The sequence below is a fragment of the Equus caballus genome, chromosome 6 (assembly GCF_041296265.1).
Source record: "Equus caballus isolate H_3958 breed thoroughbred chromosome 6, TB-T2T, whole genome shotgun sequence".
Classification (NCBI taxonomy): Eukaryota; Metazoa; Chordata; class Mammalia; order Perissodactyla; family Equidae; genus Equus; species Equus caballus.
Window position 1 is genome coordinate 81684182 of NC_091689.1, and position 18394 is coordinate 81702575.

An 18394-nucleotide genomic window follows, 5' to 3' on the forward strand; every position below is an offset into this window, starting at 1 on the left:
GAAGCAGCGCCGCGCCAGCTGCTTCCAGGCCATCGCTACACATCTTCCAAAACATCACCTGGAGCTTGCTCTCACCCAGAGGCCCTGCTCCTAGAAGCTTCCCTCTTGAGGCCTGGCATCATGGTAATTTGCCTGGTGGGCAGAGCTCAGGTTCTCTCGGTTCCGCAGTCTCCATCTGGGGGTGAGCAGATACCGTTGGTGGCAGATTTACGAGTAACCGAGGGATTAGGAGTCAGAATATTTAGATTTTAGTCCCAACTCTTCTGCTAGCAGTCCAGGCAAGTCGTTTAACTTCTTCACTGCTTAGAAAACGAGGGTAATCTCTATAATCACTACTTCATAGGGTTGTTAATAAGTTTAATTGTGAGCCTGCATGTGAAAAAACTTTGAAAACTTTAAGCTCCACATTGTTGTAAGGTATCATTACCTGTACAACGGTCTGAATCCGTTTTAAGGCACTGAAACCCTAATACATGTCATGGTATTGTAGCTCTTGGGAGTTTTGCTTGGTCTGTAGTCTCTGTGGTCTTTCCCCCCAAACTGAATTCCTCCAGAGCACAGGCTGTGACTTAGTCATTTTGTATTTCCTACTGCTCTTTATGAGAAGGGGTGCAGTATCGCTATTGAATGTTGTCACATGAAAGCCAAGACTCTCAGTCTGTGGGACTTGGTTTGGTGTCTCACCTGCGTAGATCAAATACCCCAGATGACAGGGATGTCAGGGGGGTGGATGTGATCAAAGGGTGCCGGGAGACACATCAAAATGTGACCTGTAGTTTTCTTTTGGAAAAGGAAACCTTTAATTTATATTGTATACACTTCTGCATTGTTTGAATTGTTACTTTTTTATCTATTTAATTTTTTATTGGGGTATAACAAGCACACAGTAAAGTGCACAAATCTTAAATGTACAACTTGATGACTTTTTACATATGTATGTGTGTGTGTATATATACATATCTCCACATAATCACCACCCACAACACCGAGCATTTCTTTTTTTTTTTAGATTGGCACCTGAGCTACCAATTGTTGCCAGTCTTTTTTTCTTTTTTTCTCCACATATCTCCCCCCAGTACATAGTTGCATATTTTAGTTGTAGGTCCTTCTGGCTGTGCTATGTGGGACGCCGCCTCAGCGTGGCCTGATGAGTGGTGCCATGCCCACACCCAGCCTTCAGAACCAGCGAAACCCTGGCCCACCGAAGCAGAGCGCGTGAACTTAACCACTCAGCCACGTGCCGGCCCCAAGACCAAGCATTTCCAACGCCCGAGAAGAAGCCTTTGTGCTCCCTGAGGGTCAGTAAACTCCAGTTACCCCTGTTTTGATTGCTATCACCATAGATTAGTTTGCTGGTTGTTGAACTTCATGTAAGTGGAATCAGACAGTATGTATTCTTTTGTGTCTGGCTTCTGTCACTCAACATATATTTTTGAGATTCATCCATGTTGTTGCGTCTAGCAGTTATTATTTGTTCTTTTTTTTTATTGTTGTGTATATTCCATTGCATAATTATACCACAGTTTATCCATTCTGCTATTGATGGGTATTTGGGTTGTTCCTGTTTTTGTCTCTTATGAATAAAGCTGCTATGAATGTTCTTGTTTAAGTCTTTTAGTGAATATATGCACTTACTACTCTTGGGTAAATACTGAGAGGCGGAATTGCTAGGTTTGGGGTATATGTTTAACTTTTGTAGATACTGCTAAATAGTTTTCCAAAATGTTTGAACCAATTTATATCCTTACTAGTAACATACGAGAGTTCTAGTTGTCCCACATCCTTACCAATACTTGCAAGACAGTCTTTTTTGGCAATATAGCAATACAATCTTTTTAGAATAAGTATATATTTTATAATCAGAAAAAAAAACCTTCAACAATATAAACATTTCCACGGGTGGGTTGGGAGATGATGTCGCCAGTGGCTTCCTTCCGCTTCCCATGCCAAATACAACTCTTCAACAGTGTCTTCAGCTGACCACATTTTCTTTTTCTCCTTCACTCACTCCCACATTCCGTGCCTTCTGAGGCTACGTTTATTCAACAAATATTTATTATCTACTATGTGCTAGACACTAGGCAGGGTGCTAAGTGTCCCATGCAAAAGAAAACAGACTGCTTTCTTGGAATTTACAGTCTCCTGGGAAAACCGACATTAAACAAAAAATAACCACATAAATATATCATTACACATGATGATTAAGAAAAGAAGATGATATGAAACAGAATGACATGGCAGAGGCAGGAAAGACCTCTCTGAGGAAGTCATACATAAGGCAAAGTTCAAAAGATGGGATAAGCAGGAGGCAGAAGGAAAAGCAGAGGCAGAGGCAATGAGGCAGGAAAGAACTTGGTGTTCAAGAACTGAGAGAGGACCAGTGTGGCTGGAACACAGCAAGTGACCAGGGGGAATTGCACAAAATGAGCTTGGAAAGATAGGCAGGCCCCAGAGGAAGAAGGCCTGGCCACATGATCTCTAATCTTTCTATTTACTCGAGTCCCTTCTTTCTTTGCAAACTCTACTCAAGGTTTACCTCCTCTGAGAAGCCTTCTTGAATAATACCACATTGTTCTAAGTAATAGTCTTATTTTAATTACATCATTCCAACAACTTCATCACATAATTTGTAGTTTATAAGCCACTCATTCTGTTTCCTGCGAATATATCGGTTTACCCAACAGACGTGGGACAGGGTTTTCTGTTTCCTCTTTTGCCTGATCTCCTCCAAGCACCCAGTGTATCAGGAATGTTCTGTCGAGAATAAGAGTCTCCCTTGGCGCTGGACTTTATTCCCAGAAAGCTCTTGGAGTCCAGGCAGATAATCCCTGGGGTTCTATCTTCCCTGTCTGGAGAACTGACCTACTTCCAGGTCTTCAAAACTTGTCGTGGAACAACCAAATTTCCCAGGGTCCATGCATATTTTTCCAAACACCTGCCCATCTCCGGAGTTATTCTTCCCCTCCCCCCTCCAATCACCAGATTAGAGGCATCACCGCTGTTGCTAAGGGAATAAGGCTTGGGCAGGTGGGAGTGAGCTGAAGGCTGATACAGCAGGGAGTCAGGTTGGTCAGCAGGAAAAAACCTCTCAGCTGTGAGGAGGGAAAAGCCAGCAATGCATTTCCAAGTGCTTCTTGCCAGCCTTTTTCCCCACCAAGTGTTACACGCTTGTTCTCTAAAAGCCTTCAGGATTTTTTTAAAAAACCTCTGGTGTCTTAAATTTTACAACGTTATGGCTTCTTGCGGTCGGCCGGTTTTCATAAAAGAAGGAAGCTGTTGTCCATCTTGACTGGTCCTCTTGAAGTCCTTGTGAGAATGGGCCATGGAGGAGAGGTCCCTGAGTGCTGTTAACAATGCAGAGATATTTTAAGGTGAGAAGCCAGAGTTTTTGAAAACTTGTACGTGACAAGGAGCGTGGCTGTGCATGCTCCATTTTTTACAGACCTCCCACCCTGAATTGCATATATTTTATTCTATTTACTTTAATTTTAGCAGTGATGTAAAACTCTGTTGCAGGGCTGCTGTCACTCTGACAGATCACCCTCCCAGCTCAAAGGGTAAATATGTTTTTTTTCATAATTTTTGTACAGTAACAAGGTGAGGAACATTTTAGCTCATAAATTATTTACCAAACCTCACAGGCATAATAGGCTGTGTGCATATTCATCAGGCTGTCATCCATTATTCATAAGAAGTTCACTTCAACTGTTAGAAGAAAATGGGGTTGTTGATTGAAATGCTGAAGAAATGTGGGCTTTTGTCCTCCCCCCTCCTTTCTCCAATCTGAGTGAGCCTGGAAGTTTCCATAAAAAAATGATATTGTAGGGAAAAAAAATTGATTCTTGACGTGCAGATGTGAAGATAAGAGGGAAAGAAAGCTTGGAGTAGGAAATAAATTGGCAGAATCAACTACCATTCATTTAGCCTGGCTGAAGGCCCCTGACTCCTGCTTCCACGGAGGTTGTGCCCAGGAAGTGGCCAAAGGCAGTCGTCTTTCTTGCAACAAAAGAGTAGCTTCAGCAAATCTGGTAGAGTTCATACAGTGTACAGATACTAAGATACAGGTCACATTCTACAGCTCAAGAAGCGTTTATTGTTTCTCTTATTTGACCTTTACACCAAGTCTGTGAGGTAGGAATAATTTTCAAGATGAGAAAACTGAAGCTCAGAGAGGTAAAGTGACTTGTCCAAGGCCAAACAGCTGGTGAAGGGCAGACCAGGACTAGAACCTGAATTTCCTTTCAAATTCCACGTTCTTTATATTCTGTCTTCCTACGTCCTCTGGATGATAAAACCCACCATTCCCAAGATAGAGGCATTTCACAATGTTTTCCATCAACCATTGATTTTACTATTTTCCCTTTTATTATATCTTTATTATTTCTGTGAACTACAAAAGCAATACAGGCTTGAAGGCATCAAATAATACAAAGTTCCATAGAATAGAGAATAACAAATGTCCCTAGCGCGTGGACAGGCAGTTAACTGCCATGACTGCCAACCTCCATTGCCACAGGAACAAGTAGGAGACATTATAATCCAGTCCGACTCACAGATCTGGGTTCAGATCCGGCCATGGTCACTCATCAGCCGTGGAACCTTGGGCAAGGTAGCCTCTTTAAGCCATAGTTTCCCATTTGTGAAATAGGAATAGCACTCACTCCTAGGGTTCTTTACGTGATAAATGAGGTAATGTATTTGAAACCCAGGTGTCAGCATTTCCCTCCATTTTAAGGGTCACCTCTCTGGTATATTTGGAGAAATGGAATGGGAGGCAAGGTTAGTCTCATGCCTGTCCCCTAAGTCTTCCGCTTGACCCCTTGTTCCATTACGTCCTGGGCCACTCACTTGGCTGCTGGTCACAGCTGAGAACTCCTGGTGCGGTTCCTCTGGATGAAATGCAGCTCTGTTCACAGTGGGGCACAGCTGTGAATTCTCTCCACTGTGACTAGCCAAGGTTGTTCTGTACTGAAGGATTGGGGGGAAACTAAAGAGAATTCCAGGGAATGAGGGAAAGCATTAAAATTTGGGTTTTAGCTTTCCCTATAATCCAAGCGAAAAACAGCTTAAAAAGTTCAGTCTTTATTAGGGGATCAGGTCTCCGCAAGGATGGAGCCCCGTCCTTAGCTGGCTCCCTGTCTTCAGGTCTGCTTCCCTCACTAGCAGCTCCGACTTCAAACCTCCACTCCTTCCTGCCTCTGGCTCCTTAGCTATCCCCAGAAGCACATTTCCCTAACTTGGACATATTCAGTCTGGAACAGGGGAATGCGGGGGGGTGGGGGGGAAGCAGGGAAAAGGTCTGTCCCAGTGAGCAGAATCCTCTAGGGGAGGCTGGCACCCCAAGACCACACTCCTTCCAGTCTCTTGGCCAGACTGAGATGCAGATGAAGCTGTATTCTTCTGAGTGCCCTTTGGAAAGTAAGTAACCTTTGGAATGCACACCCCACCCCCTGAAGAATCATATGAAATCTCAACCCCTCAAACCAGCAAATGCTGGTGCGCATTAGCCTCACCCCATTACTTTTTAATAAGCATTAAATGATTCTGATGCAGGTGGTTTGCAATTTCGCATTGAGGAAAATTGATCAAAACCCAAAAAGAAGAGATCCTGCCCAGGATCTCCTAGGCTGCCCCAGCCGTGGTGGTGGCGTTAGTCCTTTACATTACTAGGCAGAGCAGCCTTAGAGCCTCTCTCACAAAGGCTTGCCAGGAATAAGAAAGGAGGGTCCATTTCTGAGTCATGGATCTTGTAATCCTTGTTCCTTAGTTGCACAAAGACTAGCCAAGGCTTTGAAAAGGCTGCTTGAAAGAGCCTGACTGGATTCTTCCATAAACCTCCACCCTCCTTCCTGGGCTGGGAAATAGGAGGTGGTTTTGTTACATAAGTGATGAGCACGACACATAGTAGGTCTTCAATAAAGGGACAGAAACAAGCTCTAAGCAGCCTAATTAACTGGGACTGGGGGCCCAGCAGGAAGAGCACCGTCATTCTCTGAGCCCTCAGGGCACAGCTTACCGATCTCTGCAGCAGCACTTACTGAGCTCTGCCGTCCTTTTCTTTCCAGCATCTGTCTTGCCCAGGCGCATTAAAAGAGTTCATTAGCCATCATCCTTGGCTTTGCCCTCTTCTTCATCCCCACATTATTGTTTTATTTTATTTTTTTCAAGATTGACACCTGAGCTAACAACTGTTGCCAATCTTTTTTTTCCTTCTTTTTCTCCCCAAAGCCCCCCAGTACATAGTTGTGTATTCTAGTTGTGAGTGCCTCTGGTTGTGCACCAACCTTATTTTTTTAAACACTTTTATTGAGGTATAACTACATACAATAAACTGCATGTTTAAAATGCACAGTTTGCTAAGTTTTGACGTTTGTATACACCCATGAAACCATCACCACATTCAAGATAATGAACATATCCATCACCCCCAAAAGTTTCCCAGAGTCCACCTCTCCTTCCTGTCCCTCCCCTTCCTTTACACAGGCAAACACTGATCTGCTTTTTGTCAGTAAAAATTAGTTTGTATTTTCCAAAATTTTCCATGAATGGAATCGTAAAGTATGCATTCTTTTTACGTCTGGTTTCTTTCACTCAGCATAACTGAGATTATCCGCGCTGTTGTGTGGAACCATAGTTCATCCCTTTTTATTGGATGGCCATACCACAATTTGTTTATCCACTGACCTGGTGATGGACATCTGCAGTGTTGCCAGTTTTTGGCTATTACAAATAAAGCTGTTATAAATATCCATGTATAAGTCTTTGTGTGCCCATATGTTTTCATTTCTCTTGGGGTAATAGGAGTGGAATGGCTGGATCATATGGCATGTGTATGTTTAACTTTTAAAGACCCTGCCATACTGTTTTCAAAGTGGTTGTACCATTTTACACTCTTACCAGCAGTATATGAGAATTCTGGTAGCTCACATACTCTCCAACACTTGAAATGGTCAGTCTTTTTAATATTAGCCTTTTTTTTTTTTTAGGAAGATTAGTCCTGAGCTAACATCTGCCACCCATCCTCCTATTTTTGCTGAGGAAGACTGGTCCTGAGCTAACATCCGTGCCCATCTTCCTCTACTTCATATGTGGGATACCTGCCATAGCATGGCTTGACAAGCAGTTCGTAGGTCCACACCTGGGATCTGAACGGGCAAACCCCGGGCTGTGGAAGGAGAATGTGCAAACTTAACCACTGCGCCACCAGGCTGGCCCCAATATTAGCCATTTTAAGAGGTGTGCCAACATTGTTTTAATTTTTTGAATTGGTAAGCATTCACATGGTTCAAAAATTAAAAAAAGGGGCCAGCCCAGTGGCCGAGTGGTTAAGTTCGTGCACTCCGCTTTGGCAGCCCAAGGTTTTGCCGGTTCAGATCCTGGGTGGGGACACGGCATTGCTCATCAAGCCATGCTGAGGCAGTGTCTTACATAGCACAACCAGAAGGACCCACAACTAGAATATACAACTATGTACTGGGGGTGGCTTTGGGGAGAAGAAGAAAAAAATTTTTTTTTAATTTAAAGGTATATAGTGAGAAGTCTCACTCCCATCTCTGCCTTCCCACCCTACCCGGTAAACACTTTTACAGGTATCTAGTGTAGTCTTCCAGAATTTCTTTACTGAAACACGAGTGAATATTCTTGATTTTCCTGCTCTTTTATACAAAAGGCATCATGCTAAGCACACTGTTCTGAACCTTTCCTTTTTTTCATTTAAAAAATATTTCGGAGAGCTTTCTTATTCTTTGTTACAGCCACAAAGTATTTAATTATATGGATGTACTCTATTTTAACAATAGCCTATTGACGGACATATGGGTTATTTCTAATCTTCTGCTATTACAAACGATGCTACAGTGAACAGCCTGACACACACAGTGTTTCTCATAAGTGAAAATATGTCTGGAGAAATCATTCCTAGAAGTGGGAATGGTAATTTGTAATTTTGATAGATATTGCCAGATTAACCCTATAGGAGTTGGACCCATCTATACTCCCATCATCAATAAATTGAGTGCCTGCTTATCCACAGCCCTGCAAATAAAGTTAGCAAATGTTTGGCTTTTTGCCAATCTGATAATGGGCTCTGTGTGGTTTTAATTTGCCTTCTTGTTATTAAGAGTGAAGCTGAACATCTTTTCATGTTTAGAAGCTGTTTGTATTTCCTTTTCTGTGAACTGTCTGTAAATGTCATTTGCTACTTTTTCAAATGGTTGGTCATAGACTTACTCATCTCTAGGAGCTCTTTCTGTGCAGGGAGATTAACCCTTCGTGATACAAATTGCAAATATCTATTTCCAATTTGTCATTTGTCTTTTGACTTTATAGAGTTTTCATCCCTGACATTAATCTTGTTAGTTAATCTTGGACATTAATCTCAATATTAGTCCAGTTGTTTCTGCCTCTTAAATATTTCTTTCTTTTTTTAGGAAGATTAGCCCTGAGCTAACATCTGCTGCCAGTCCTCCTCTTTTTGCTGAAGAAGACTGGCCCTGAGCTAACATCCGTGCCCATCTTCCTCTACTTTATATGTGGGACGCCTACCACAGCATGGCTTGCCAAGCGGTGCCAGGTCTGCCACCCAGGATCTGAACCAGCGAACCCCAGGCCACTGAAGCGGAACGTGTGCACTTAACCGCTGCGCCACCGGACCAGCCCCCTAAATATTTCTGAAATCTCTCCTGCTTCTTTCTACCCCACTGCCACTTCCCTAGGCCAGTCTGCCATCACCATTCACCTAAATTATTACATTGGTATTCTAACTGGTCTCACAGACACACCTCCACTCTTGCCACTTTCTAATCTGTTCTACAGTCTGTAGCCAGAAAGATTTTTCTAAAATTAAAACATAATCATGTCACTCTTCTACCTAAAACTCTTCAGCGGCTAACTGGTGCCCACAGGATAGAATCCAATGTCTTAAGGTAGGATCCTAACTAGGCTCCAAGGCGCCCTGCATGGTTTGGCTCCTGTTTTCCTCTTCAGCCTCATTTCTTACCAGTCCTCACCTCCCATTCCACGCTCTGGCCATACGGAACTGTCTTCCTGTCCTCCCTCTCCCTAAGCTCTCTCACCTCTAGGCCTTCGCATAAGCTATTCCCTCTGTGAGGAGCCCTCTTCACTTACTTAACTTCCACTCACCCTTCAGATTTCCTCTCAGGCATCACTGCCAGCAGGAAGCCTTCCCTGACCACAGTAGAAGAGATGGTACCACCCCTGTGTGTTCTCATGACACCCCACATTGGCCTTACATCAGCACTAATCACACTACATTATGATCATCTGGTCACTTTTCTGTCTCTCCCATTAGGTAGACTAAGTTCCATGAGGGTAGGGACTAAGCCCGCTTCTTCACTACTGTTTCCCTAGTGCCTGTCACAGGGCCTGGCACATACTAGGTGCTCAATAAATAGTTGTTGAATTAATTCAAGAAAGGATGTTTGATAAATGACTAAACGAACATCTTCATCTCTTTACCAGAAGCATGAAGAAAACAGAAAGGTTCTTGACTCCTGTCCAAGAAAGTAGCTAGTTGCTCCTTAATCCCACCGGCCAGAGGAAGCAGTGCCTTGCAACCCCTCCTTTTCTGTTGGTATTCTCATTTGGCTCTGCCCTGCCTTTCCCTATGCCCAGGTCCCAGCGTGAAAGCAAAATACCTAACGTCCTGTAGAGGAGGCACTGACCTATCTGAGGGCAGCTTGCCTTTGCTGGAGAGAGGTTCTGGAGGCTTCCTGGGTGCCAAGAGTTAACCCTTTAATCACTGGGCCATGGAGAGGTTCTGGGAGGGGTGGTTCCAGTGAAGGGCTGGAGCAGAAGGGGGTACTTAGGGAGAGGGCTTGGGGCAATGGCTGTTTACTATCCAGCAGAAGTATTTGGTAGGTCCCGAGCAGAATTTACAACCTGATTATCAGCTCTGCCCACTTCTCCTCTCTCTCCTCAGGCTCCCTGTTGCTCTTTTCCTTCCCTAAAACAGAGTCTAGATTGAGAGCTGGAGGTGACTCAAGGCTTGTGTGACTTTTTTGGCAGATGATGAAACTGAGATCCTTGGGAGGCAAGAGATTAAAAAGCATGCTTGCATGCTGTGGCAGGTGTCCCACATATAAAAAGTAGAGGAAGATAGGCACGGATGTTAGCTCACGGCCAGTCTTCCTCAGCAAAAAGGGGAGGATTGGCAGCAGATGTTAGCTCAGGGCTGATCTTCCTCAAAAAAAAAAAGAATGGTTGTCAAGCAACTTGAGTTTGAGTACTGGCTCTGCAGCTGTTGACTTAGTTCAGCTACTTAACCTCTCTGAAATACGGTTCCCTTACCTGAACCTTTCCTCAGAGACTGCTATGGACATTAAATGGGTATCTGTAAGGTCACTGGTGTGGTATCTGATTCATACAGAGTAGGGAATAAGTGGGAGCTGAACAGATGAGTATCAAAGTCAGTTAGTTCGTGACAAGTGAGGACTAGAAGAGTGTCTTGATTTAGAGTCCGCCTCCTGCATCTCATCGACATGGACTGCTATAGTCAACATAATTTCAGGTCCTTCATGAGGGTCCAGAAAGAGAAATAAGAGACGTTTCCTTTCTTAGTTTCACTCCTTTATTTTCTGAGGCTCTGAGCACAGGGTAAGGCTTTGGGGTGGAATCAGTTTTAGGAGCTGATTTGGAAAAGTAAGGACACAGGGAAGAAGATTTGCCTGATCCGACGTCCAAGGATTTATTCATTCCTTTAGTCACCAATTACTGATTGCAAATTTCATGCTAAGAAAAGTGCAAGGCCCTGGGGATAAAAGCCTACTAAAAAACAGTTGTGGGGGCTGGCCCAGTGGCGCAGTGGTTAAGTTCGCACATTCCGCTCCTTGGCAGCCCAGGGTTCGCCAGTTCGGATTCCCGGTGTGGACATGGCATCACTTGTCAAGCCATACTGTGGTAGGCATCCCACATATAAAGTAGAGGAAGATGGGCACAGATGTTAGCTCACGGCCAGGCTTCCTCAGAAAAAAGAGGAGGATTGGCAGTAGTTAGCTCAGGGCTAATCTTCCTCAAAAAAAAAAAAAAACTCCTTTGGTTTGGGGCTGGCCTCGTGGCCGAGTGTTTAAGTTCACGCGCTCCAATGCAGGCGGCCCAGTGTTTCGTTGGTTCGAATCCTGGGCGTGGACACGGCACTGCTCGTCAAACCACACTGAGGCAGCGTCCCACATGCCCCAACTAGAAGGACCCACAACGAAGAATATACAACTATGTACCGGGGGGCTTTGGGGAGAAAAAGGAAAAAAATAAAATCTTTAAAAAAAAAAGAGTTGTTTTTCAAACTGTGGGTCCTGACTTGTTAGTGGGATGTGAAATCATAACCAGAATTGAAAAAAAGAATCAAGAGAATAGAAAATACCACTGTACATTGCACCTAAAGGGATAAGTGCTAGGTCACAAAATTTTATTTCCGTATATATGTTTATAAATGTGTGTATGCTGGGTCATGATTTAAAGTGTATCACTGTGGATATTGGTCAAAAATGTTTGCAAGCCCCTGCACTAGAAGGTGAGTTTCAAGAGAGCAAGGGCTGGGAGTGTCTTTCTATTCACTAGATAGGATGCTGCCAGATTCACGAATTGTTCAATAAAGCCAATTAGATCTTCAGGAAAAAAAAAAAAGAGAGAGAGAGAGCAAGGACTTTGTCTTTTTTCAGAACAGTGCCTGGCATTTGTAAGTGTTCTACAAATGTGTTCAATGAGTGAATGCCTAACACTATGCCTGCCTTCAAGAAGAGAGTCAGAAATACAGGAAAAGGTAAAGATACAGGCTTTATAATACTAATATGAGTCTGAACCAAATTAATAATGTGAATATAATGAAAGGGAAAAGAACCTAAAAAAACTCCAAAAGCAAATAGTCTTGGAAATCGGACTTTTAGAGTATTTTAATCATGATAGGCAGTGTGAACTGATAAGAAACAAAACAAAACAAAACAAAACCACCAACTTGGAAACCTGGGAGCCAGGACACAAGACCAAATTCTGTAGCCTGTTCACTGTGTGATTTAGCGCAAGTGTCTTTAATCAGTTCTCTCATTTGAAAAACAGGAAGGCTCAAACAAGCCCTGCCTGCCACACAGGGCTGTTGTGAAGACCTGTGAAGACCCCATAAAATCGTGCATTTTAAAGGTGCTCTGTAAACTGTTACAATACTGGAGACAAAAGCAAGGGGTCACTCAGTTGAAGTGAGCAAGGGTCCTTTTAATGGTTTAACGAAATTAATCAGCAAATATTTATCAGGCTTCTAATGTTTACTGAAGGCTTTTCTCTCCAAAGCTTTCCCTTTTCAGATGCTTTTCTACTTATTACTACAATATAGAATGTAAATCCCATGAGAAAATAGTGTTGGGCTGTCTTGTTCAGCTCCATCGCTGTACCCGTACATAGTAAGGGCTCAGCAGATATTTTTAAATGACGGATGGAAGGGAAAACTTAATTGCTGCCCTAAATGTTGGCATCTTTGTCCTAAGGACAATTAAGTTAGAGGCAAAGCGATACACAGAAAATATACACAAGGCACTATACGGGTCACCTGTAACAGGTGCCAGGGGAAGGGTAGGGCCGCAAGCTCTCCTTGGGTACCACGAGTCTGCCAGTTTTAGTGCCAGCTGTCGCGGAGGGCATAGCCCAGCAGGCCCTTCCTTTTGGTGAGAAAGACAGCGACACAGAAGTATAAATACCGACAGCCTGTCGGTGGAACGGGACAGCCAGCGAAGATTCGAGTGATGGACTAATTCAGAAAAGGATAGACGCGAACCGGACTGGCAAAATAAATCTTTACGGAGCTGAGGCTTAAACTGGGCTTGGTAGGAGGGGAACGGATGACAGACCAAGATTTGGGGGGACATATCTCAGCCAGTTAGAGAAATTTGTAGAAATTACGCCCCTCGTGGAAAGGCTGTCAAGGTGAGGTGACCTTGAATTGATGCGCGAAGGTGGAAAAAGGCTCAAGGGCGTAGTTTAACGGTTCTGCCTCCGCGCGCCCGACACAGAGAAAAGATCCTGTTTTGAGACAATACCTGCACGTATTTGGTTTTCCTCCGGTGGAGGCACAGGGAGGGGTGCGGGTTGGAGGACACGGCCGACTGGGCGGGGCCAACGCGAGTGGGCGGGACCACGCGGGCCCTCCCTTCAGCTACTGGAGGCCAGGCAAGGGGGCGGGGTTTCCGGCGGCAGCGGCGATCGGGCGTCGGGTGACGCCAGGCGGACGAGTCGTCACGTGACACGGAAGTGACTACGAACAGGAAGAGGACGAAAAAAATAACCGTCCGCGACGCTGAGCCGAACCGGACCCGCAGCCACGATGAACAGCAAAGGCAAGGACAGGGGGCGGCTGAGGCCGTCGGGGGGAGTAGTGCTGGCCCGAGCGATCGGGCCTGGAGCCCAGGGTCACCAAACGCCAAACTTGGGGCCAGCTGCGCCGCGCTTCTCGGCCGGCTGCGGTCCAGGGGACTGAGCCAGACGCCTTCGTCATCCCCGAACTACGGCTGCTCGCTCCCTCCCGGCCCTTTTCCCCTTAAACTCTGTGGCGCAGTTTGGAGCTGCGGGCTCGGGTGGGGTGGGGGGGGAAAGGCTTGTCACGATAGGCATCTGCAGGAGCAAATGGGGAGCTAGAGCAGGGATTTGGGTAGGCCAATGGAGAGCCGGCGGAGGCGGGGCACCGCGCTCCGGAACCACAGGCAGGCCCCCGGGCTTAACTGGTGAGGTGCCGGCGTTGGTGGGCGGGCCCGGGCCTGAAGGGTCTCTTTCCCCTTCACTTCACTAGCGGCCAGAACTTCTGGTTTCACTGGTCGTACCAAGGTGCCTGGGAGGGGAGCGCATGATCCTCATCCTCTGCAGTCAAAACATTCCCCTTCACTCTCTCTCTGTCTCAAGGTTCACTTCCAGCATTCACTCTTTCTTGTGATTTGGAAGTCGACCTTGAGACTACCGAGAGCAGTGGCAGGCTGCACCCTTGAAACATGGGCAAGAACGGATGCCCCGACCTGTTCCGCATTCAGGAAGGAACGTGGGCTCAGCTAGATTTTCCTCTTACACCAGTAGGCTAGTGGGAACAGCGCTTTTCCTTTCCAGTTAGAATCCAGCATCTTCGGTTATAAGGATGCAAAGAGAGTGCTTATTATTTTGGCTCCAGGAATCAGGCCCTCCAGGGCAGTCTGTCTGCACATCCCCTTCTGCTTGCCCTACGAGGTTAGCTCCCCAATATGCCCTGCCCCATTTTGGTGGCTCTGTATGGTAGGCAACATGCAGTTTTTCTTGTCTTTCAGGTCAATATCCAACGCAGCCAACCTACCCTGTGCAGCCTCCGGGGAATCCAGTGTATCCTCAGGCCTTGCATCTTCCTCAGGCTCCACCATATACTGATGCTCCACCTGCCTACTCAGAGGTGCTTCTGGTTTACTAAACTTGAACTGGTCGCATTTTCAGTCCTTAGCTAAGTCTGAGTCCACATATTTATTTAGTCTTCACCAGCAGAATAATGTAAAACACTGTAGAGTTCAGCAGTTTCTTTTGGAGTTGAGAATGCATTATGTGATTATTTCATGTTATTTGGCACGGGCTGAGGTTAAGAAGATGAGTTTGCATTCCTTGAGCCTCACATTACCTTTGGCAGGAAGTGATCCAGGAGAATATGGAGTAGTGGTGGTGGAAAGGCAACTTTATAACTCACAGAGTGTAATCTGCACAAGGAGAAGTACGAATTGACTCATTAAAGAGGAAATAGGAATGAAATCTGAAATAGGAATGTCATAAAGTAACATTTTGCCTTCTCTTCTGCCTCTTCTAGCTCTATCGTCCGAGCTTTGTGCACCCAGGGGCTGCCACAGTCCCCACCATGTCAGCTGCATTTCCTGGCGCCTCACTGTATCTTCCCATGGCCCAGTCTGTGGCTGTTGGACCTTTAGGTTCCACAATCCCCATGGCTTATTATCCAGTTGGTCCCATCTATCCACCTGGTTCAACAGTGCTGGTGGATGGAGGGTATGATGCAGGTGCCAGATTTGGAGCTGGGGCTGCTGCTGGCAACATTCCTGTGAGTATGCACTTCTCAAAAAAAATTCAGCCTATGTGTATTTTAATTTTCTGAAGTGACTACATATTCATCCTTTCACCATCCCTGGATAATAGTTGCTAGTATTGGTGCAACCATGACATCCACTAGCCAGGCAGAAAGCGGTTGAGAGGGCAGAACTGTGGCAGGTCAGTAGCATCTAGCACATTGACTGGGGTCTGAATTAACCAGATTCCTTTATTTTCCTGTTTTAGGAGTCCTGCCTGCTACTTTTTCAGTTCACTTTGGTACAGTGAACTGGTTTAGTAACACTCATTCATTCCATAAGCATTTACTTAATATTTGCCATCAGCATGACATTGTATCAGGAACCATGATGATTAAAAAAGTAGAATGCATGATCTCTATTAAGTAGCTTTTAGAAAGATACTAGGGATTTTAGTTATGTCTCCTGCTTAGTTCCCCTATGCATGGGAATTAGAACCTAAGTGGTCCTTGCCAGGGCCATCTACTCTAGCCATATGCTAGAGATGGGGTGAGAACGGTGTCATTAGATGGAGCCTTTAGGTTATCCAATGGTCGTTTGAAAACTATTGAGGGACCCTGTGGTCTAGGGCCACGGACTTGGCACCCGTTCCCTGTTTTCGGCATGGGGATAGGAATGATTTCCTACCCTGAAAATGCCGATGGGTCTGGACTCTCCATATTCAGAAGGTATCCATAGGCTTTATCTTGGAGCTGGAACCCTTTGAATAAGTTGTAGGCTCTCTTTCCTGTTTGTATCTTTGGGTTCACAGAGTATATAGACCTGCTTTAGAATGCAGATTGGTGGCAGAACTAGCTCTTTAAGATGCTAGTGGTAAGCACATTGCCAGTTTCCCTATAGGTCCTCTGTTTCACGTGTGTCCACTTGCCTTGTCTCAACTGCCTTGTGCCCAGTCAACCTTGTCTTTTCCTTTCAGCCTCCACCCCCTGGATGCCCTCCCAATGCTGCTCAGCTTGCAGTCATGCAGGGAGCCAATGTCCTTGTAACTCAGCGGAAGGGAAACTTCTTCATGGGTGGCTCAGATGGTGGCTACACCATCTGGTGAAGAACCAAGGCCACCTCTGTGCCGGGAAAGACATCACATACCTTCAGCACTTCTCACAATGTAACTGCTTTAGTCATATTAACCTGAAGTTGCAGTTTAGACACATGTTGTTGGGGTGTCTTTCTGGTGCCCAAACTTTCAGGCACTTTTCAAACTTAATAAGGAACCATGTAATGGTAGCAGTACCTCCCTAAAGCATTTGAGGTAGGGGAGGTATCCATTCATAAAATGAATGTGGGCGAAGCAGCCCTAAGGATCTTCCTTTAATTCCTCTGGAGTACTACTGCACCATACTGGTCTTTGCTTTTAGTAATAAAACATCAAATTAGGTTTGGAGGGAACTTTGATCTTCCTAAGAATTAAAGTTGCCAAATTACCCTGATTGGTCTTTAATCTCCTTTCAGTCTTTGATTTATATTACTTGTTATAAATGAAATGCATTAGTTGTCTGCCTTTTCCTTTCCATCCTTTGCCCCACATCCCACCCTCAGCCCTAGTCTTCCATCCCTTTCCGCCAATCTCCATTGAATCAATGGTGCAGGACAGAAAGCCAGTCAGACTAATTTCCTTCTCTCCTTGCACTTCTCCCCACTTGTCATCTTTTAACTAGTCTTTCACAAGGATCCTCTGAAACCCCCTCTGTGCCCCAAGCACAGACCCTATAACTTCTGCTTTTGCATCTCCTCAGGCAGAAGTGGAGGATGTCTTTTGGACTCTCCTCATAGGTTGTCTCTTCATACATGAACCAAACCCAAGTTTGCTTTGGTGCCAGAAACACTGAGCTTTGTTTGAACAAAGGATATCAACACAAACTGTACTGTAAACACAGTTTGTTTATAATTTGAGGGGCAAAGGAGGAGGATGCATTTCGAAAGCCTGATGACTTCAGAGCCAAATTAAGGGGAGTTTTCAGATCAAAAATTGGTTACCATATATTGTCAGCGTCTGGTGCAGCCTCTCGTGGCTCCCAAGAATTCCTAAGGTGGGTTAATGGGGTCGTATTGTGAACGCCTCACTACAAGATGACTTGAGTCCAGTGAAATCTCATTAGGGTTAAGACTATTTCAGGGATCCTTATTTTGATTTTTGTTTTCTGCAATTGGATTTTATTTTATCTTATAATTTCAGTTCATCTAAATTTTGTGTTCTGTACATGTGATGTTTGGCTGTACCATTGACTGTTATGGAAGTTCAGCGTTGTCTGTCTCTCTACACTGTGGTGCACTTAACTTGTGGATTTTTTATACTAAAAATGTAGAATAAAGACTATTTTGAAGATTTGAATAAAGTGATGAAGTTGCATTACACCTCACTTCAAGGATTCTTTACTCAGCTCGGTTTTAGATTTCTTTCGTATATATCTTCTTTTATATCCCATCTGGAATTCAGATAGGTACTGCTGTCGTTCTGTTTTTTTAATGAAGGCTTTGAAATAAATGCAGGAGTACAAGGCTAAAATTTGACCATTTTCATGAGTTCCATTCTAGCTGTTTAACTTTTCTTCATTTTATTTCCTAAAGTCTTTCAGATCTTTTTTTAAAAAAATTATTTGAAGTATTGGCCCTGAGTTAACATCTGTGCCAGTCGTCTTCTATTTTGTATATGGGATGCCGCCACAGCGTGTCTTGATGAGCGGTGTCTAGGTCCACACCCAGGATCTGAACCCGCGAACCCTGGGCTGCAGAAGTGGAGTGTGCAAACTTAACCACTACGCCACCAGACCTGCCCCCAGATTCTTAAAAGCCCATCATGCCACAGGAGTTGAGAAAATAAACTTAGGAATAAGGGAATGACTCCTTCTCCTAACTTGCCCTAAAGTTTGACTTGAGGAAGGTGTTTTAGTGTAAGTTCAGGGTGACCTTCAGTTTCTGCAAAGTTCCGTTTGGAGAAATACTGAAAACTGGAATCAAGGTTGCCAAGATTGATTCCTCAACTCTTGGGTCTTACTTTGGGTGGAATTGAGCTTGGACAATGGAGGCAATACATTTAAGACCTCAAAGGAGATTTAACTTAATTCCAAAGTTAACATCTGGGGAGCTCACGATTTTTACCAAAACATTGTGCCTTTTAAACGTACCTCATTTTGAGATGAAGATAGATCCAAGAAGCTTCTCTGAGCTTGATTTAAAGGACACTGATGAGAAAAGTGGGAGGTAGATTGTTCCTTGTTCCCTCTGTGTTTACACAGAATGGAGTCTGGGAAATTCTGGTCCTTGCCAGGATGGAGGCTAAACCAATTCATCTCCCAGGACCATTTTTGTTTCACACC

The 18394-nt window shown here is 44.6% G+C and overlaps 1 protein-coding gene across 2 annotated transcripts; it reads left to right on the top strand.

Moving 5' to 3' along the window:
* The first annotated feature begins 11828 nt into the window (after nucleotides 1-11828).
* On the top strand, nucleotides 11829-17437 carry DAZAP2 (DAZ associated protein 2). Of its 2 annotated transcripts, none has more exons than XM_003365234.5 (4): nucleotides 11829-13337; nucleotides 14289-14407; nucleotides 14810-15055; nucleotides 15997-17437. In XM_003365234.5, exons 1-4 carry the CDS (start codon nucleotides 13325-13327, stop codon nucleotides 16123-16125), a joined length of 507 nt encoding a protein of 168 aa, XP_003365282.1. In that variant the 5' UTR covers nucleotides 11829-13324; the 3' UTR covers nucleotides 16126-17437. The 2 variants fall into 2 exon arrangements, with proteins under 2 accessions (XP_003365282.1, XP_014596441.1); XM_014740955.3 differs by having other exon boundaries at nucleotides 13197-13337; nucleotides 14810-14978.
* Nucleotides 17438-18394: the final 957 nt, after the last annotated feature.